Below are 22,744 nucleotides of genomic sequence, written 5' to 3'. Positions count from 1 at the left end.
GTCATCGAAACTTTAATGCAGTTGACTCTCTTCTGCCTTTCTCTTTCTTGCGTCTCCTCTTCCCTGGAATGGCTGCAGACATCCAGAAAGCCAGTTCCAACAGAATACCAATGCTATCAAATGGTGCAAGAACAGCCTGCAAAACCCTAATCTGCAGTATGTGTGAGCTTTTAGATAGAATCAGAAAGTGCTTCAAAAAGGGGGCAATTCATCATTTATGGAGTTATTCTTTTTCATTCATCACACAATTGTTTTATCAAGGACTTGCAGGAATGTGCCGCCTGCTGTCTCTTCTGGCACTGCTCAGGTGGCATTGATAGCTTTAGCTGTGCTCATTTGCATTGACAATAAGCGGTAATAAAAGCTGGATAGGGAGTTATGTGACTAAAACCATGACTGCCACTAGTGCCAGCACACTCATGTCTCAGGTGTGTTACCAAATAATGGCTTTTGTAGCTTCAGGGACATGTGCATAACGTTAATCTCTCTGATACATACGCAAATGCATGCACAAAGGCACTGACATAGGGAGACACACACTCGACTACAGCCCCCCCACCCCCCAAACCCATGATTATGACATGCATAATAATGATCGCCTCATTGCCACAGCAAAGAGAAAAGCAGGAGGCAGAGAGAGAGAGATAGATTAGGGTTAAGGGCATCGTGTTAGATGCCTATCATCAAAGAGAATTAAAATCTTGTAATAGAAGTAAAAAGCACCCTTGGGCAGTAAAGAGTGGAAGTGGTTAGGTCGAAGGCAAAGCAAGTGTGCTCAGGATATATGCTAGGAGACAGGCTTTGCTTTGGTGGGGGAGGGGAGGTTGGCCCAATCAAACTATCCTCAGGCATTGATTCAATGTGACTGCTGTAAGTGGTTGTAAGTGAGGAAATAGTCAAACTCTCATTGGCCAGGACTTGGAGATAGCTCTCTTAGGCTTGCACAAGTTGATACACTGTCAGCAGTAGGGCCCAGTGCAGGTTCATTTCTGCACCCAGGGGGTGCATTAGTGGGTCCTTCATTCTTCCAGGTCTGGTGTAGTCTGGATAAGGGAGACAGCGCAGTGTATTGAGCTTTTTCCTCCCGCTTTGGGAAAGCTTCATTCATTGAGCAGTATTCAGTCAACCACATTCGTTTTTTAGTTGAGATGAAAGTTTGCATCATATAGACAGAACAAAGATATAGAATTGGGACCTTCTCTCCTCCTTTCATGTCTTTATTCTGTCCCATCCTCTGTCATATGCTCGTGAAAGTGAGAAAGATGAAAATGACAAATGGGCAAAGCAAGACAGCAGCGGTGGTAAGCCCCTCCCTGCCTGTCACCTTTCTCGTGGGAACTCTTTTTGCATCAGCGTAATGTTTTATTGATTTATCGGCAGCGTGAGAATGATCCATTTATCCTCGTCTCAGAGAGAAATATGAGTGCTGTTGACGCGTTCTGGCTGAATAATCCTGGTATTAATCGAAGCCAAGGAGTGTCAAGATGAGGCGATTGGGCTGTTTGAGGTCTGTAGTAGAAGCGGCGTCCGTCGTTGCACGGATGGAGACGTGGGCTTAGCACAAAAGCCACGATTCATCACACTGGCATAGCCCTTGCACGGAGTGAAACCATCAGTTTATAACCTCCAAACACAAGCTTTAAATAGATTGCAATACTGTACAGGGTTTGTTTGTGTTATAAATGTTGAGCAATCAAAAAAGATTTTTGGGGTTGGAGGGTGGCGTCACCTCCCTCTGGCGCCATGGTTGAGGATGAGTTAAATGTGGCATTTCAAGGAGCCCTAAGTGAAATCTAATATGGCGTTTGTTTAATTAAAACCCAGGCAGTGTTTTGGGGGCAGCAGATTAGTGCTAAAAGATCCAATTAAAATGTTTGGTGAGAGAGCAGCTCAGGAGCCTGTTGGCTTTGCTCTATAATAAGTGAAATACCTTGCAGCCAAACCTGATAGCGCTGATAGCATATAATGAGAAAGGACCCTTAGTGCTACACAAGGCTATAGTGAGCCACTAACTATGGCTCCTGCTGCTGAGGCTCCCTGACTCCCCTGCCTTCCTTCCACCCTCGAAAACCAGGCACACATACTTGTTGTGCCATCTGATAGCACAATCACCATGTCTGTGAGAGAGAAAGAGAAATATTTAGAAGCACTGTAGCATCCCTCATTTTCAATGAAGCCTGATTACCATCACGTTTTGTGCAAAGATGCTGAAAAACAAACTGAGATAAAGGGAGAGAAGAGTTTTCTTTGGAGTTTGTTTGTTAGTCTAATCTCTCCCGCTTGGGTTTGCAAGCTCAGATAACTGTCTAAATCTTTTATTAGATTCTGAGGAGGTTGGAACAACCGCAATCTTGAATGGATAAAATGGGGATATTTACCATTCAACTAATGGTTTTTTGTACCAGTAATGTCAAGGCAAATTACTCCCTATGAGTAATAGTGCTTTTTCACCCATTTTTACATATAAACGCAGCTGGCCAGAATGAGCGGGACAGTTAGTCATGGGAGGTCTTTGTGGAGAACATTTGTGTGTGAGAATATTGCGATGGGTAATGGGATGTGAGGCTTCATATGTTCCCATTTCGCTGTGTTTTTTTTTTTTGTTTGTTTTTTTGTCAGCCAGGCAAATTAACAGTTTATTTCCCACCACTACCCATCTCACTCCTGCCACCCTTATTTACTATGCTGGAACCATGTATCTCGCCTCACTGGCTCCTTCATCTCACCACAATAGAGCACTCCGCAGCGGCCATTAGTGGGGCAATCAGCATACTGTAATCTAAATATTTGCTGGAGGCTATTTTATAAGGACCCACAGCCAACTGAGTAAGTGTGAGCGTCCCAGATCTTTTTTTATACTTGCAGCCTGCATATGCCGCTGTGCACATGCACACAAATGCACCTGTATATGCATGCGCATGCATACTCACGGTGTTAAGTCACTGACAGACGCCCATGCAACTATTTCCTTTCTCTGTCTCAACAACAGTTCCCCTTTTTGCAACAGTAAATGCTTCTCTGCCTGGATAGAAATGCCATCAGTCTGAAGAACTTCTATTGTACTCACTGGCAGGGTGCTTGTGGTGCATTTGATGGAACAAAATAAAAGTTTAAATTGATCAAGGTAATGTGAAATTTGACACAGCAAAACGTTCTCCCTGAGACAGCTTTGATGTTTTCACTTTGTTTCAATGTTTGATGTCAGGGTTGCTCCTTGAGTAGATGTATACATGCTCTGTTATGGCAGAAAGATGCCTTCCAGTCATATCTTTCATCCCTGCTCTCTTCGTTGACATCTCTTTCATTTAAAATTCCATTATTGTCATATCCTCGTTTTTCGAATAGAATATGTAATCCTGTGTCTGAGGGTTTTGCATCGCAATGGTTCTACAGTAATGGTCAATGCCGCACCCAGGCTATTGGCAAATCAGCTCGGTGCTTCAGTGGCCTATTGTATCCCATCATCCTGCTACTACTATCTATTTTATTAGAAATTGATCAATAAAAAGAAGCTAAACATCAAATAAACAGTGAACTGTGAACATTACAAGCTAGCCACCGTCCAAGGCCAAATCCATTGCTGCTCTGTTGAGCTCCCTGTTTGCCGTTTCCACTCCTGGCTTGACCTCGGTGCATCACATGAACCTACCTATGTCAATCTGGCAGTCTCCTCCCGGCTGCTCCTCTGCCATTCAGCTCATCACACCCTCAGACGTCTCACTGAGGATGTACAACCTCCTTAACGGAGCTTGGGGTCAAGTGCAGCGGAGCAACTGGAGATAGACATGTCGTGCACAAGATAAGGAATGCTTTGATAAGAGGTGATTTTGAAATGCGAACAAGAATGCAGGCGGCACAGCTGTAGAATGAGATTTTGAATAAGAGTGGATTTGTGTTTTATAGCATATTGTGTTGGTACACGACCTTCTGCATTCCGGCGGGGACAGAATATGGACTTGAAAGAGCTGCAGTTTAGCTTTCTTACCTTCTTTTCATATTTTCCTCAAGCAAATGGTTTGGTTGCAGATCACATTCAGTATATTAATATTCTACCCCTGCAGCCCGCTGTGTTACCTCAAGGTGAATAGCCTACCCCTCTATGTAATAAGAAACATATGCTTTTAGTCCGTAATACCAAACAGGAGACTGTTACTCTACCACTGAACCTTCTATTAAGAGGCACCGTCACCTACTGTACATACAAAGTAATACTGTATGTGTAATATACATACATAAAGCTACAGCATAAAAGTTCAAAGATATTTATGGGTCTTCTTGCGTAGTCTGTGCTGCTATTTATGCCTCCCTCGGCACAGTCAAACACATCCTTATCAGTATTCATATCCAATGCCACTGTAAAATGAAGTCAGATCCTGATAGGCTCTGTGTGACTGTGGCACCTGTTGCCCTATTGGCTCAGCCTCCGGATTGATGTCTTCCCTTTGATGAAACAAGAGCTCATGTCTAGACTATACAATGGGCCCTGTCACCTTGCCTTTCTACTGCAACATATTTAAAGTGTGTAGGTCACTGAGCATCTACAGGTTTTTTTTTTCCCCTCCTTAACAGAAATTGATTGAGTGCCTATAGGTAGGTCTCCATATGACAGGAGTAGTAATAAGTTTTAATGAGCTTGACACCCCAGGGGAGTGGAATGCATTTCTCAATTTGGCGTCGAACTGAGAAAAGAGATTTGAGAGCCTATGCTTTGCACCAGTGTATTGTCCCAGGGCAAGGAGAAAAAAAAAACTGTTGAATGAAGACATGCCAAAATATATTTGAATGATGCATTTTTGGTTCCAGTTAGTCAAAGGTAGCTTAGGGGTTCTGCTGGCTGAGGTTCTCTTTGTCTTTCCTGTGCATTTGCTCATTTCCATGCGTGCCATATGAGCCAAGATGTGTACGAGCCCGGGCTGAGGGATTGAAGTAAGCTTTTTCTTATAGTCCCTGTCCCCGTTACCCATACCATTGCAACAATTCCCCCATCCATTTGACTCACACAGAGTGGCAGATTTCTTTTGCCTTTCATGAGCTGCTGTCGCTTGCTTTAAATTTCTCGTTAGTTCAGCTAAGTACATCTTCAAAGGCAGCAACTGGGGCCGGCTGGTATGGGTGGAGTTGAGGTATATGAATGAAAGACTGAGCAAAGAAGAAAGACAGAAAGAGAGGGTAGGAAAACAGAGACGAAGAAGGGATAGAGACACTATAGGTAGCTTAGCTTCTAGGTATACAGCTACTAATTTACAATGAAATCTACACAGCAACAAGGCAGGTACACACTTGCACAACCTAATCCACAAACATACATAGAGTTCTGGACAGTAACTCAGGTCACTTGATATGTGGACATGATCATCAGTGACTTGTACTGTATATTGTTTGATAAATGTTCATCAGACCAGTAAAGAAGAGCTCAGTCCTTGGAGATATGACATGTCATTGAAAATACAGAAATTTCAGGATGGCAGCTTAATTCCCTTTATACATTCTATTGTACCAACATTTTTGGAGAACCTTCCTCGTGGCATAATATTTATCTCATGAATTTTTAAGGTAGTTCTTGAAAACAGAATACCCAAATTCACATGACAATTTAACAACTCTTTTTTTTGTCATCGTGTGAATTATGAGACTTAAAATTGGGGTTACAGGCCAGAAAAGGTTGAGAGAACTCGCCATAGAGAATTTTAGTTTCCAAACCCTTGAAATCACCAGCACATCCACATGCTCATACACACAACCGCAGCAACAATAACATGGAGAGGTTTTTGGCTTAGCCTTTAATTAGGCCGACACTAAGACACACTGAGAGACCAGCATGTTCCATCCCGCTGCCCTCCAAACTCCCCCGGGCCCTCTCAACCTCACCCCGAGCAAATTCAGCTAAGCCTTGGCCACTGATCAGCATACACATCCGCACACACTTCCACACAAAACTCACTCATACTCCCGGGCTACACACGCGCATGCAGATGTGCGCGCCCCCCCCTCAAACATGTGCTCACTTGGTGTCTTCGTCTTGTCCTCGGCGAGACCGGCACACGCCCTCCCGCCTATCGCCAATCCATACCTCCAGCTTAAGGATTCCATTAATTACAGCTTTCAAGAAGAACCTTTTACTCCACATCTGTCCCTTCCTCCCCCCTCTCATCGATTGCAACTCCTCTTGTTTATTTGTAGATAGGCTGCGTCGCAGTGGCCTTTTAAGGATCTCTCTCCATTGCTCCCTCCCTTCCCCTCCTCCTAAACCCATTCTCCCCCTTTTGATAAAGGATTGGAAACAGATAACAGAGGAGGTGGTGCAGGACCGACCTCTCCACGGCTTTGTGGCTAAATCATTGAAAGGTGATGGATTGTGCCTCGGCCGCCAAATTTTCCTCCCATGGCTTGAGTCACTGCTGTGTTTTTCACAGGCTCTATGTCCTTGAAGCAGGGGTTAGAACTATCGGCAAGACTTGGTCAAGGTAGCTGGTCAGTGGCGGAGGAAAAGAAGTCGGGAAGAGAAGAATGGAGAGGAGAATGTGGAGGTGAATTGAAGAGAGGGAGGGCATTAATTATAAGGTTGACACATTCAATAGAGGGCTGAAGTCAAACCACCTGCCGGAGGGAATTGGAAAACAGCAACTACAGAGTACCATTCCAATATTGGAACCAGTTGCAGAGATAAAGACTGTCTGAGTCAGAAAGTGTGCTATCTATCTCATAGTGTGTCTTTGTGTCTGTGTGTTTTTGAGACCAAGAGACGGAGTAAAAGGACGATTATTGTGCGCGTGTGCTTAAATAGCATTTATGCATTCTAGGTAAGTACACACATAGGTGACAAATTAAAGGAAAAAAACAAAATAATGTCTTTTACATCACATTCACAACTTGCTCCGCTTTGATATTTTTTTGTTTACTCAATCTCGCCCCTGTGCCAAGGCAGCAGAGCTCTTGCTTGACAGAATTGGACGGCACCACCAAAACAACATAATGGAAAGCCTAGCCCTTCCTCTATCCGAGTAAACCTCGCTGATGGATCACAACATTCTTTGTGACCAAAATGTGAAGCTTTCTCATGATTTAACACCGGTGCATGTCAAGTATTTATTGAAGATGAGCGGAAAAGCCCCCCCCAATAATGATACATCTTGGAGGGAATGGACTGAAAAAAGAATGCATGTTACATTATTATCATCATTAACATTACAAGTATAAACCATAGTTAAGCTCTCAGTTATAGATAAAAGTGGCTTTATCAGCTACAAGTGGAAACTAGTCAGTTTTTGTCTGTCATCATCCTCAATTGGAAGGACTGACTTCAGTGAATCTGTGCATGTGCAAGATATTCCCTCATTTAGTGTTTTAATGATTGTAGTTGTACACATTGGTCCAAAATCTCCCATAGGTGTTCAGTTGGGTTCTGGAGACTACGATGGCCAAAGGGTATAATTTACATAGTTTTCATCTCCATCAAACTATTCAGTGATGCTTCTTGCCCCCGTATGGAAACACCTGCATTCATTATGGGTCTCTCACTCACTTATTCAGTTCTCACATATAATTAGTCACCAATCTGTCTGACCCATATGTACGTTCAAGTGATTACACTGTACATTACCTTACCTAACCTACATCTTTGCAGAATTTATCAGACTTGCACAAACATTAACTTTGTTCTCAATGATTGTCACCTGAAGTCTCACCTATTGATTCCCCGCACCCAACCCCAGCTCTAAGTGTCAACTTATCAAAGACCTTTACATGAAAACTCTCACCTCCCTCTGTGAGAAATAATACTGCAGGACCACCATCAAGGTTGGCAAGGCGCCCTGCGGTGCACACAGGTGAAACCCCACAGAGAGATGGATTCTGATTCTCTTTGATGAATGACCATTACCATGTACCGATTGCTTCCATTAAAGAACGGCAGACTGGTTCACTTAACCGTGGATACCGTGTAACTTACAAGTTGAAATGCATACCAAGCTGAAATAAGAGCTACGTGTCAAAACCATTCACTTCATCAAGGTTGCCATTGACGGCGGGGCCTGAGCTTAAATTGGAGAGTTGTTAAACTGAGAAAAGCAAGGGCCACAGTGAGCATCGCCTCAAATGTTACTGTGCCATTGAAGTTCTTGGCTCAAAGAGAGGTGGCTGAGTAAATTTCTGAAAAGTATAAACTTGATAGAAATTGTTTTCTGTCTCTCACTGCAGCCAGCATTTTTGTATGTGTGTATTTCTTTCTGTATGCGTGTGATAGAGAGAGAGTACAGGAGGTGTGGGAGGTGCATTGCAGTGCACATTTAAGTATTTCTGTTCATCATTAGTAGGGAGGAACTGCTCGTGAGTTAATTAATGAGATGTAAAGGTGTTTGATGTAGGTAGGGTTTGAGACGATATCAGGTTTGTCACAGACATCGGCGGCTAAGATGTGGGGTTGCTATGCCAACCGCAGACACAGCTGGTCTAGCGTTGGGAGAAGACAGTGATGCTGTGTTTCAGCGGGCAATCATCAAATTCAGACAAAGGGAACACACCGAGCAAACAAAAAAAAGGTCATCAGGCATGTTTATTCACAGTTTGATTTTGATCTTAAAAAAACAGAGATCTGTATTGTCAGCTTGATTGCATTGTTTGTTTTTCCCCCAGCGAGGAAGAGCCATCACTGCGTATAGCATTTTAGGTTCAAGTACTTTTCTATTCAATGTTGTCGATATCAAAGGGAAGATTAGCCCTGCCTCATACAAGATGCTGATTCCTTTTAGTATCCGTCCATCCAGCTCTCTAATCCATATTCTTCAAAGGCAGGTGGGCATCTGAAACAGAGATTCTCAAGTTGTTTTATAAATAGTATCTACTTGTAATTGAAATACACGGCCAGCGTGTCAGAAGAACAGATGATTTGACAGGGCTGGTTCACTCTCTGCTTCAACTTGCAATATTTTGTTTGTACCTGTCAGTTTCCATTTAAAACTGCTGTTACTGTATATGAGAAAAGACTGTATGCAGAGATGCCACCTTAATTATCACCTCCCACATTCTCAGACTTTCTGTTAAAGCGAGCTGAAGAGGAGAGAGGTGACAAAGATACGTAGCCTTCTTTATCACCAGGCCTTGAAATTAACACCAGCTACCTATCATTTAGCAGATGCCGCAGCTTCTTACTTGGTGTGGTAAATGTGGCATCCAGTTCGACAGAGACTCGATCCATCCTGACTCATTACATTCAGTACACAACCAATGTGAGGAAAACAAACCGAACTGGCAAAATCCATTTGCCACTGTGGATTGTTGACATCATGTGAAAAATAACTCTGCAACACTATCTGCCTCACTGGAAGAGTCTGCTCTTTATTCAGCCAACACGTTTCGACACAGGGACTTCATCATCCCATAGAACGGGTAAATAACAGCTTATAGGTACAAAGCAAGATGGCTGCATTTTTTATTATCTGATGAAAACAAGACACACAAATGGTCAGCCTTTATTTAAATCTGCATCCCAAACAAAGAGAATTCCCTGTTATCACAACAAAAAGCTGCATAAACAGTAAAAAAATTACCATGCAGTAAGAAAAACAAAAAAAACTTAGTATTAGCATAGTATTTAAGAAAATGTTTTCAAAGCAAATAAAGTACAATTATTATAAAGCTCAAATAATAAGTTTTAAAAAGACTTTCTAATGCTAAAACCCCGTATGCCTTCCCCCAGACAGCAGTTCCCTACCCGGGGCCCTCAAGGGGTCAAATGGTAAATCTGAGGGGTTGCATAAGACAAAAGAAGACAATATTCTCATTTCAATTCATAATTATGTTTGCTTTTTGCTTTTATTCTTCTTTGCTATTTTCTCTTCAAGACTAAAAACTATTAAATAAAACAGGGAACCGCTCGTAGCTCAATGATGCAACCTGTAACAAGAGGTTGCTTTAAAGGGTCCAAAACCAAAACGGCTGGGAACCACAAATGTTTGAGATTATATGTAAATCCAGAAAGCCACTTTATGTTTCCTAGGGAAGTTCATTTCACTCCCCTCCCCCTGTCTCTCTAACTGACCTTATCAATACCAGTAAAAGAGAAGTTCATCTTTGTATGTTTGGAGTTCAAAAATGTGTGGACACTGGTTGTTTTGTTTCTGATTCTGACTTAAATGAATGATCTCATTCATCAAATTATACTCTTTTTGCATGAATAGCTGAACACAATGTTTTGTTTTACAGATGATTAGATGATTTATACTTAAAATTTTAACTGTGGATGATTAAAGCTTTTAGTGTTCTTTGTGAATCCTAATTATCATTATAGCCAGGTGCTGCAAACACACCACAGATTTTAGAACACAGCTTTTGTGAAAAATGTAACTTTTCCCTCTCCTTGAACCAAAAAAAAAGCAAGTTTATAAAAGTTCAGAATGAGTAGATGTATCCAACTGGGGTTTGAGTCATAAAGGCCTTGGGATAAGATCAGTGGCTGAGGTTGCTGTGTTGTATTTGTGTATGAGGGCCTTTCAGTTTTTGCAGAGAAAAGGAGGAGAGACAGAGAAAGAAACAGACTGGGAGAGAGAGAGAGACAGAGAGAGAGAGGAGTTCTGGGCTCTCCACGAAGCCTTGGCAAAGGCAGACAGGCTGCACTATCCTCTAGGGAAGATTCAATTATAAATGATGCTTCCACTCGGAGCCATCTTGGAATCCCTATTTCTTTAGGAGATCTTCTTCACCTAATCCTCAGCAGGGTTTGGTGTGGCCTGCCTCTGAAGTGATATGCCTCACACACATTGTGTGTCATGCATTATGAATGATGGGAAGGAGACATTCATGTCCTTATTTCGCTGAGAGCAGTGTGAACATCAACACTGGAGCTGACAGAATGCTAATTTTCGCCATAGAAAGGAGCCCAATAGAGTCAGGTTTTTACAGAGCTTTGGTGTGCAAGTGTGTCAGCTATTTATTTGCAATCTTTGTGTGTCTACGCCACTTCAAGATGACTTTGCTCCACCTTCGCTGCCCCATCTTTGTCTATCTGTCTCTTCTTTTACCCAGCATCGTTCTGTGTCTCTCCTACCTAGTAACTTCTTTCCTTTCATCTCTGCAATGTCTCTCTCCCCTTTCTGAAAATTCTACTGGTGGCAGCGCGCAACATTAAAGTCAGCAGACAGGTCTTCTTTGTAGCCTAGAGTGCTGCATGGATCTCAGCTGCATCCCCCTCCTCCCCTCCTCCCCCTCCTCCTATCCTCCTCTCCCCCCCGCCCCACCACCAGTCTCTGAAATCCTCTTCAGACCCCCTTCCCTCTTCCTCATCCTCTTCCTTTTCCAACCAGAGAGAATAGGAACTGACATCTCCAGAGAACCGAGAAAAAAATCATTTAAAGCCCTTCCTCTCTGTCCGCTTGCCGCTACAACAGAGAGGAGTGTCAGTAATGCAGCAGGAGGGGAGACGGGGAGAAGGGGTGGGGGGGGGGGTAGGAGGAGAGAAGAGGGCGGGAGGGTGAGACTGGCTATCAGAGTTTCGCAGTAATGAGGGGGGAGTTGTTATGGCTCACCTTCTGCTGTTCGAGTCTGTGTGTGTGTGTGTGTGGGTATTTTTCACTTCTGTGTACTCACATTTGCGCTTCTGCAGTGTTACATGAAGCTGAAGTGAGGATACATGACTGCTTCGTTAATGGGTGTCTGTGAGTTGATCTTCCTGTTCTTCTGTAGCGATCTGGGAGGATGATTTGACATGCCTGTGAGTAAGAAACCAATGTTACAAAGCCTCTTCCCGTTGCTGTGGGGAGGAGGGGGGCTTTGACCATCTCAGGCTCACATCTCAACTCAGTCTCACATCAAAATGTGTAATAGCTACGTTGGTCCACAGCACAGAACCTATTACACATTTTGATCTAAGACTGGGTTGCACATCTACGCCACTTGACTCTCTCTCCATCTGTGTTTCTCTGTTCTCCATGTCTTTCCACTCCTTCTGCAAAAAAAAAAAAAAAAACATGACTCTTTCTCCACTCTCCCCTGTTCTCCCTCTCCACATCTACCCAATTTTGCCTCAGCAACATGATACAGATGGCAAATCAAGCTGTTCATCATGGAAATATGTCAAGTATGTCCTCCGTCAATGAGGGGTGACGAAAAAGATGAGAACTTTTTTGATTGAGCCATCTCACTGTGTGTTGTGTCGGTGGAAGTCATTGCACCTCAAGTGTTTTTGAGCACAATCCACTTGAGTAATAAAATAACAAAAAAACAAAAAAATGTCATTCCAAGCTACAGGAAAGAATTAGCTGTTGTGTAAGAAGTACAATAATATTTTACAAGTTGGATAGGTCATTATGTTAGCTAGGAGAGATGCATTTTATGTTCACAACAGAGCTAGTGAGGTTTGGTATAACCCATAGACAAAGGTTGACAAATAGCAGCCTGTGGGCCAAAACTGGCCTCTAAATGACATGTGACTACAAATTAAAACTTTTAGGAATGTGTCAGAAATCAACCGACGACACACAGTGGCAATCCAAATGATGCTGACATCTTATTATCAATACCACCATGTGTAGAGCAAACCAACACTGTGGCCCGTTCTGCATCATGTATGAGGCTATTTGATTCAGTTCATATAATGTGAAGTACTACTGTATGGGCAGCTCCTCCTCTAAGTTGTGATGGGGTTGCGATGGTTTAGTTGTTATTATGTGGCAAACCACCAACTGAATCTCCATGACAACTGAGTAAACTTCATGCACTGATGAAGGCCATTGAATAGCTAAAAAAAAATCCATTAAGTGGATCTTTCCTTTCCTTTTCCTAGTCAAATTGTACTTCCAAGGTCAAAAATGAACCTTCAAGCTCTATGCAGTATCTGTTTAATTTAAACATTAAACATTTAATCTGATTATATGATTTAACCTAATAAGATTTGTATTTCACAGAGATGAAGTTTTGATTTTCTAAAAACATTTTTGTTGTAGAGTAGACATAGCAGCATGACATTAGCAAATAAGTAAATTAAGAAAACATGTTTTTCTATTCATTCTTGTTTCAAACTCTCAGTGTTCTTTTTTTGCACAGCTCAAGAGTGATCTAATGTTATTAAGCGCGATTAAAGATGTTATCTTTGATTTCAGCCTAGTTTAGCAGCAATGCTGAGTGTATTTAAACATAACATTACTCAACATACAGTAGGTTACACTAGTACAGTATGCCCTCTTGTTCCTTTGGACATCAATTGTTTCCTGTCACACACCTGCACTCCCTGTGCACTGGCTCCAACAACCAACTCCAACAAAACTGTCAACACTAAATCTCACTGCAGCAGAGAGGCTTGGCTTCTCTTGGCATTGCCGGGCGACTGTAGCACAAATACTACCACTGTAGTATTTGACTGCTCAATCCTAGCGAGTGGAGCTGCTGCCCAGAGGCTCAGACTTCATCATCCTGGCTACTGGTGCTGCTTTGCAGCCCAAGCAGCAGCAGCAGCAGAAGCTGCCTGAGACTCTGCCTTGCTTTGTTGCATTTGCTAGTGAGCTCTGGCTCATAAAGTTAGAATATGACTCTGACAAAATGTTATACAATGCAGAGTAATCCATACAATCCTCTGTACGCACTGTTTAGACTGGGAAATAACTTTCTAAGCCATAATCGCAGACTGTGGTGTTTTTTTTTTTTATCTTAAAGCACTTTTTCTGCAGACTTTTCACATCTCTTTATGTTTCCTTTCTGTTTACACACAAAAGTTCTCTTCCATACCTGACAGAAAATAATTACGTACTTATAAACTTTAATTAGGCTGAAAATAGTATTATATTTATGAAGGCAATCTTGCAAGGGAAAATCTTGGTAAGCATAAAGAAATGTGTCTTTATCCAATTCTGTATGTTTTTTTTTTACAGTGTGTTGTTTGCACATAAATCATATTGCAGCTCCGGCTTCCTGCAAAAATCTTCCACTCTTCACTCGGATCATTCTGTCCGGTCTCTCCTTTCCTTCCATTTTTCTTCCACTTCTATTACCCCTGTCTTTTGGCGCGTGAATCCATATAGTTTGGTAATGCTACAGCTTATTATAACAGGGAAACAGACAGAGTAAATCATTCAAGGCCGGCTGTTTTCTTTACATAGCCACTCTTCACAATACACTGCCCTTCATCAATCATATTCTGCATTTTGTTCAGTTTTGCTGATGAGAGACGGGACACATGGACACAACGTGTGATGAAACATGTACACATGCACAAACACACAATGGACATTTTGTGTGTATACGCCATAGAGATACGTCCAACAGCACACATGCACACACATCTATCGTACTTTAGCCATTTTGTGGTAAACTTGCTTCTGGCAGCTGATTGAGGATAGAGAGAGAATGGGAGAGACGGCGAGAGAGAGCATTCAATCTTCGGTCTCGTCCCTCACTCTATCCCAGAGGGGAGAGGCAACAGTTGGAAACATGAATTATGAAATGATAAGAGGTTGTAAAATGGAGATAAATCCTGGTGATTACACAGCTCAGTATCTCAAAATTCGATTCCTCTGTCAATGATTCTTTATTGTAGTTGTGTGAAGGACAGCAAGCCTAATAATTCCCCATGTATGAAACGCGACAGGGGAAAGCATTGTGATGATAGAGTTCTTTTGAACTTGATTGAGGAGGCAATTACATTTTGCATCTCACTTTCAGGATTTTTTTTTTTTTTTTAAGGCTTCTCTTTCTTTTCCTCATTCTCCGATGGCAGAAAATTCGACCACATCAAACCGTGTTTGTCTTCTTTTTCCATCCCCTAGGGTGCCAGCGCTGCAGAAAGCCCAAGAGATAACAAGGGGAAAGACATAAAAGCACATAAACAACACACACACACACCAAGGAGAAAGGAGGGGAAGTGTGTGTGTGCGCTTGTGTATGGTTGTGTTTGTGTGCAAGTTCAGACTCATGTATGTCTATGCAGGTGACTGTGTATGTGTGCATATGTACATGCATACATACATATAAAGTGAGAGTTTAGAACATTTACCTACTGCAGTTCTGTGCGTTGTGGTTAATATCAGCCGGTAGTGCCACCTTTTCCTATGTGACTGTCCGTACACACATCTGGTTTTCCCGCTGGTCGACTGGATTGAAACTGGTGACCTTCCGTCATTTTTGTCTCTGTGTGAAAATACTGTGTCCTCCTCTTTTTTCCCGTCTTTTCTCTAGTTGGGTAGTGTCACGTGGGGGCCTGAAGGACAGGACACGGTTCTGTTGTGCAGACAGGTGTCCTGACCTTCTGTCTGCTCTCCCACGCCTCAAGGGACCTCTTCGAAATAGAGGCCAAGTCTTTGACCGCCGAGTCTCTCATCTACAGTTTGTCTCTAAACGGAGGCACAGTGGCAGATGCAGTGAATCACAACGCTGGAGAGAAATGCATTAGTGCAACGCCAATTATTTCAAATCAAAAACCTCAACATAGGTATACAGTGTAAGGCTCATTTGGGAGGATAGTATCGTATTGTTTACCATCAGAGAATAAGCACGCAAGCTAACGCAGATTAGATAGATTCATGTTGGTTGTAATTTTTTTTTCAGATGGGGTTCCTATCTCCCATCCCTTCACTCTCAAATCAATAGAGCACCCCTACGCTACAATTAGATTTCAAATGGCCTCCCTCCAATACCCACTGGCCATGGCAAGATTGCATTATTCAAAGATGGAGATGAAAGTCCCCTCTGATCCACCAAAATAACATCTTGTGCAGTAATCTGTTTGTAGATGTGATTCCTTTGATGATATTTTCCCTGCAGTTGGCTTTTCACCAGGGCTTCATAGCTGTGAAACGGTGGCATGTATGTTGAACACACCATTTCTGCAGTTTAATGGAATAATGTTTCAACCTTGTAAGTAACTAATGTAAGTAAAGAATACCAACAATGGCACCAAAAGCACATAAAAAAAGTGTGATTGAAAAGAGTGCACAGAAAGGGACAAACAAGTGGTTACAAAGCAGCAAACTTTTAAGAGGACTTTTCTAGTAAGAAAAGAACAAGGTTGGCTGCTTTTACCTTATAGCTTCAATGTGTTTGACTGGATTAACATCCTACCGCAGGTGTTGTATCAAAGACGTTGTTACCCTGTTACCAAGCAAAACAAAGCAAGAAAGGTGTACAACCCCATCACTACATAGATCACTTTTCTTTAAGGGGTGTCTCATTAATGAACCGAGTAATTTCCCAGACAATTAATGGTCTTTGTTGTTGCATTTGTGCACTTTTAATGAGATACTAATATGAGATCTTTGTGCTAATGTAGAGTACACACTACAATACTTGTAGTTCCATGTAGATTTTTTTCATTTTTTATTTTTGCATTTTGCTTTCAGTGTACCTAGGTTTTAATACTGGTTAAAAAAAAAAAAAAAACCTTGAAAAGACTATTGTTAACAGTTTTGGGGCCAGGTTAATGCCTAAGGAGGTGTTAGTTGAAGTAATTCAGAGGGCGCATGCTAAAATATGCAAGAAATGTTAAAATATGCCATTGCTTACCCCTGACTTCTGTCTAATTAGTCTCCTCACAAAATCGCTGCAATTCAGTTATGTTGGTTCTCCTTACATACACACTTGAGTGGAAAAGCCCGGTCGCCCAGAAAAGCCCTTTTGCCCCGTGGTGAAGTTATTCAAATGGAACTCTTGACCTTGGGAGTTTAGCCTAGCCGCTACAACTCCACATTTTTTACCATCCATCCAGTTCTTTTTTACTCTGTTGGCATGTTTCAGACAAGCATCAGAAATGAAGCCCTTCTTGGAATTTTTGCATACACCGAATGCATAAATTGATATTCAGTGGACTTCCTCTCTGTGTGGAAATACAGCCGGTGCAGTCTGGGCCCAGCAGGTTGTGAGGGAAATGTGCTAGATGTCTGCGATCTCGGGTTCGCTCTCTTCTCTGTACTTGTGCAGATAATCACCCACTTGTGTGATTGTATGTGAGAAGGCATCGTGTTTGTGTGTATGCACACGTGTTTGCACACTTTTATACTTGAGCATCATGATGTGCATTTGTGCCTCCATCAAGCCGCCTGTGTGTGTGTGTGTGTGTGTGTGTGTGTGTGTGTGTTTGTGCGTCAGTCTGTGTGGCTGGCTGTGTGTGTTTCATTCCGAACATTGTCTTCTTGAAACACTAAGCAAATCTCCTCAATGTGATAATTGGCTCCCTGGGGTGCTTGTATCTTTGCTGCTCATCATCGTCATCCCCTCCAGAAAAAAAGAGTGTGTGTTAGATGAGATAGGCGAAGTTTGCTCGTTTGCCGGGGAAACTAATCCTAAGTCTGCCTGAACTCTTTTGGCAAGAAGAAACTTTGAGGCACTGAGACAGCGGGGCCAGATCCGGTGCAACCTGGCCGCAGGCTGCTATCTGCTGTCTTTATGGCATCAGGGGCTTGTTTTCAGCCAGACGTTGACGCCATGGAGGAAATGTGCTATTTGAGGCAGGTGATACATGATGCAAACATCAGCTTCTATTGTTGCAGTGTCATTGAGAGCAATTGAAAAACTTTATTGTTTCTCTTCAGGGGAAAAAAATGAAATCTCTAAGGGAGGCATCTTTGTTAAACCAGCCATGTATGGTTATTAGTTACAAGCAGTGAAACAATTGTTTGAGGCTGGCGATGCTTCACTTGTTAAGACATTTTTCATGTCACATAGACAACCTTAGTTGGTAGTTTGCATTGCTGACACCTGAGGTGTGTAAACTGCAGACCTGTTTGTGTGCCTGGAGGTAAATAGAGACACTCATCTGGTCGATGGAGTCTCTCCCCCTCTCTTACTCCCTCTCATCCATATGTTCATGCAGTCTCCGGGGTATTATGGACCACAGAGCAGATTGTTGGCCGCTTCATAGGGGAAACAGTGAGACAGCTGGGCACCCATCACAAGGCCAAACAGATGTTCAGGTGACTTGGAGACGAAGTAAACGGGAAAGAGTGAAACGACAGGGGGGCCGCAGAGGGAGAGAGGTGATGTGGAAGAAGGGGATGCAGAAGGATGACGGAAGCCCAAAAAAAATGAATTGATACATTGAGGCAAGAACTGAGACACTTCATTAGCAATCCTCTGTCAGCCTGTGAGGTGGGCCAAATGCTTTCTGTTATCCCTAGGCCACAGGAGTCTGTTTCGTCTCCCATATTGATTCATCCACAAGTCTATGTGCTGTAGGTCTAATGCCTTTGATCTCTTGATTATCTTTGCCTAAATGTGGACGAGATGGCTAAGCGGCTCAAGGATTCAGTGCTTTAATTCTGATGTACCTTAGGGAACATTCAGAAGTTGGAATTGAATCCGACCCTCAAACCAAATAATGAAACTATTCTTTTTTTATTTCTGTTCCATGTGATGATAAAAAAAGGAAATCCACAAACAACTTCCACAGGAACTGTGGCTCAAGGCCAAGCTTGATCCAATCAGAGGCTCTAATCTGACAGAAATCTGCATAGTGGCTGATGTAATAACAGAAATTTTCATTCTAGATGAGCTTCTATACCCCCACTGGTATTGAGGCCCTTTTTTCTACACTGCATTTGTCAAATTAAACCCGGCGAAGGTTCTTCGATTTTTCTTTTCCCCCTTCTCTCCTTTCTTGTGCCAGCCTTTGTTCTTTGGTTGCAGGTCTCATATATAATACATGAGGATTGGGAGACTTATCCGGTTCTGGCCATACTGGCTGTTATTCCCTTGAAAGGGGCTATATTTAAGAGCTGGATAGGTCATAGATGGCGCCAGGGGAGCTGCTGACTTCTACCCAAAAGGTGGTGGTGGCTGAATACCATTTAAAAACCTAAAATAGAACTCGACACAATTACATTGTAGCGGCGGCAGGGTAGCTGAAAAAGGAATTACAGTAGAGTTAGCCTGTAATGAAAGTAGCTTGGATGGGGTTTTGTCGGAATGTGTCTCGTTGCTGACGACACTGTGCTCCCCAGTGTCTAGTTAGAGTATGTTTGCAGATTGCAAAATTGAATTTTACCCCATCTCTCTTTTTGTTTTCTACTTATCTGCCTCTATTTCTCCCACAACAAATCTAATTTCTGCCCTTTTCTTTTTTTACTTGTGTTTCCTCAGCTGGCACCACCTACATCTTCGGTAAAGGAGGGGGTCTGATCACATACACATGGCCCAATAACGAAAGGCCGAGCACACGGACGGACCGGCTGGCCGTGGGCTTTAGCACTACCATCAAAGACGGCATCCTGGTCCGCATCGACAGCGCCCCACGTCTGGGTGACTACATCATGCTCCACATCGTAAGTAATAATGTTGTCATTCAGAATTCAGTATCATTCAACCACTAAATACCACATTCACTCTACTAAAGACACTTATCTAATTAGTTTGAAGGGAAGCATCTGGATCAAACTAATAATGAACAGTCTATTAGCCATTCAACAACCTATGAATTATAATATCTTGACCTAAGCTTGTTGCTTGCTGTCCATAAGCACGTATTGTACGTTTCTAACTTTGCAACAACAAGCAAAGTTGGCCAAGACGATGACCGCAAACCCACCCCTGTATCATACCTCAAGGTTTACTTATAGTAGTCCTCACACTAAATTCAGCCCATCATGCTGAAACTGAATTATACAAACAGTGCAGATCCATAAAAGAAAAATAAATAAATAAATAGACGACTCACTCCCCCTACTCCGAGTCTCTGCTCTCCATCCTCTTCTAGAACAACCCTACTTCTCCACCACATTCAGACTGAGTCCCAGCATGAATAATGAATGTGGCTCTCCATACATATGCAGTGTGTTCCCACATGTTGGAGAAACATGATAAAAAGGGGAGGGGGGGGGGGGGGGCTGCGAGTTGGAATTCTTGGCCAGTCCACCGTGCATCCGTGCAGCATCTTAATAATCTCACTTTGCGACCTTGTGTTTGACTCGTTTACATAAGCATTAAGTATTAACATAATCATCAACCGCCGCTAGATACATGCTGCGGTGTAGGTATGTCGTAAGAGGTGGTGCTGTTGGTGGTGGTGGTGGTGGTGGTAGTGGTGGTTAAGGATGGGGGTGGGAGAGTTGCTGCTGACGCCGTGCGAAAAAAAAAAAAAGAGATGTGATGATGAGGAGGAGCTACAGTTGCTAAAGCAGATTGAAAGTCTTTTTCTTCTTAAAGAGCTCCCCTCATCTCCTGAGTGCTGGCCATGTGGTGCAGAAAAACAGCCATCTGCTCTGCAAAGATGAGGGCCAACAACAAGCAGTTTCTTAGCTGCCTTTACAGTATAGAGAGATAAAGTGTATTTGTGAGTATGTGTTCGCGTGTGTATAAGTAAGAGAGGGAAGTGGCGACACGGGTAGAGAGAGAATTATAAAGATGTACAGCAACTAGTGAGGGCGATGCAGGGAATGCCTCCCTCTGTGTTTCTAACCGACCGAGTAATTGCAGGAACCTCTAAAGGAAGGAAAAGGAATGCATTTTTAATTCTGCTTTTTAGATATCACAGCATAGCTAGCCAAGCAGGGTATCTCTTATAATTTGGCTGCAAGTCATTGGGGGGCGAATATCTTCATTCCTCCAGTCTCATGGCGCTAATGAATTTAGTAATATAAAAAAAAAAAAGCAACTGGAGATTTTTGCCAATTCACTGAGAGAAGCAGCATGTTCAGAACATAGTGTAGGATTTTTTTTTTTTTTTGCCCGCTGTGTGGTTACATTACACTGCTAATATTTCAAATGATATATTGACAGACAAGGGTGATCAAACAGTGGGTTTCATTAAATATTAGCAGTGATTGTAACCTTAAACAGGACCACTATGTAAGATTAAGTGGCATCTAGCAGTGAGGTTGCAGATTGCAACTAACTGAATACCTCTCCCCTTCCAAGTGTGTAGGAGAACCTACAGTTGCAGTGAAACTTGTGAAAAACGCGGAAGTCTCTCTCTAGAGCCAGTGTTTGGTTTGTCCGTTCTGGGCTACTGTAGAAACATGGTGGTGCAACACAGTGGGCTCCATGAGAGAGGACCCGCTCTCTATAAAGAGTAAGGTGACAAAAACACAACAATTCTTAGTTTCATGGGATTAAACACTAATCAAAACATACTTATGAATATTATGTTTCATTTCTGCCAAGTTTGTTCTACTAGATGCCACTAAATTCTACACACTATACCTTTAAACTATAAAATAATGTGCAGAAATCATGGAAGTGCAAGGCTCTGTTTTTCCACGATTAAACCATTATTGAACAGTAACCACATGTAAAAAAAAGTTGGACTTTCTGCCACAGGTAAACAGTAAATAATTAATTAGACCTTGAGTGAATATTTAACTATGAAACCAGTGGATTTGGTTACATCTTGAGGAAAAATAATTCAAGGTTTGACCTCACTTCCAATGTTTTTGTTATTATCATTTGCCCCATGTTGTACTTTGTTAGTCTCCAGTTCTGTAGCTGTGGGAATATTGGATCACTAGGAAGGTTACCACAATGTGAATATCTTCTAATTTGCAGCTAAAACAACTCGGCTGCCTCTACAAGGTTTATGTTCACAAGAAATGCTTTTTAAATTATCAGACATTCCAGACTGCCAAGACTTGACTGAAATGTCATTAGATAATAACTTCTGATGACAGACGCCAGGTCCTCGCTGTCAGCGTTTTGAGTTTAGTAATGAATCTGGAGGAAAAGGTTAAAGGCTTTACGCCTGTCAATTCTGAATATACGTACGTCTAACCAAAGGTCTCATCGGGCCCAGGGCCATTACCTTAGCCTTTGCAATTATGAGGTCACTACTTGAAAACACTAAAAGCTACATAGCCACACTATAATATCTTAAACAGCTGAATATATAAGACTTTAGAGTCAACAAAAAGAGTGCGAACATAACTTTTACTCAGATTCTTTGGTGTATGCAGAGGTTTTTACTTCTCACCTCATTCCATCATAAAACTATCTCTGCTATCTCCTTTCAAGTCCCTCTTTAATAAAACTTCACCAGGAGAACATGCACGTCTTTGACTGACCTTGAAAGAAACAGCAAATTTTTGAAACCCACAGAGCCCCAGAGTGCAGAGAAAAACACACATTTTGAGGCAAGACCTAATCACTGACTCCCTCCTTAGTCTTCCTCTCTCTTGCTTTCTTCATTATCTCCCCCCCCCCCCCTTCCTCTCTGTGATTAGCTTACGGCTTGTTTGGCAATCATGAATTAAAATGCTGATTGTAGTGTTTACATTTTAACTGCTAAGAACAACTGCATGCTTGGTTTCAAATCTGAGGGGCAATTTGGGTAATTTGCAGAGGTGAGCACAACATTTTGCCATGCTGCTGTTTCATTTATAAGTTCATTTGATCGCCGGGGTCTAATGCAGAGCATAAAGCAGACAAGGATCCTTGTCAGGTGTCATGCTGTGCCTATGTCGCACAGAGTAAAAGAATCCAATGTTTAAGTATAAACCTAACACTGCAGAAAACAAATAGCAAAAAACGTTTGTATCACAGGTAACTTTTTAGTGAAAGATGATTCGAAAGGTGGGCTTGTGGCAACACTGCAGTGATTAGTGAATGTGGGGTATGTGCACATTAAAAGTGTGTGTGTGTGTGTGTGTGTGTGTGTGAGCCCGCTTAAATCCGTGACAGAAAAACTCTAAGCTGTGGGCTAGATGTGGTGGTTGTGTGACTCACACAGTATCTCACCAGGGACTGCACATGACTGCAGGTGAAGATTACCCAAGATGTAACACACACACACACACACACACACACACACACACACACACACACACACACACACACACACAAA

General features: G+C 42.3%; 1 protein-coding gene across 5 annotated transcripts in view; it reads left to right on the top strand.

The window, feature by feature from the left end:
* LOC137168930 (neurexin-3b) overlaps window positions 1-22,744 on the top strand; it is a 293,090-nt gene that overhangs the window by 203,359 nt on the left and 66,987 nt on the right. For all 5 annotated transcript variants that reach the window (XM_067571794.1, XM_067571797.1, XM_067571793.1 and 2 more), the window contains one exon: window positions 19,054-19,235. In XM_067571794.1, the coding sequence (XP_067427895.1) occupies window positions 19,054-19,235 (182 nt within the window). The remainder of the gene's footprint in view (window positions 1-19,053; window positions 19,236-22,744) is intronic.

This window comes from Thunnus thynnus, chromosome 18 (genome assembly GCF_963924715.1).
Source record: "Thunnus thynnus chromosome 18, fThuThy2.1, whole genome shotgun sequence".
Taxonomy (NCBI): domain Eukaryota; kingdom Metazoa; phylum Chordata; class Actinopteri; order Scombriformes; family Scombridae; genus Thunnus; species Thunnus thynnus.
This window is presented reverse-complemented; position numbering and strand designations above follow the sequence as displayed.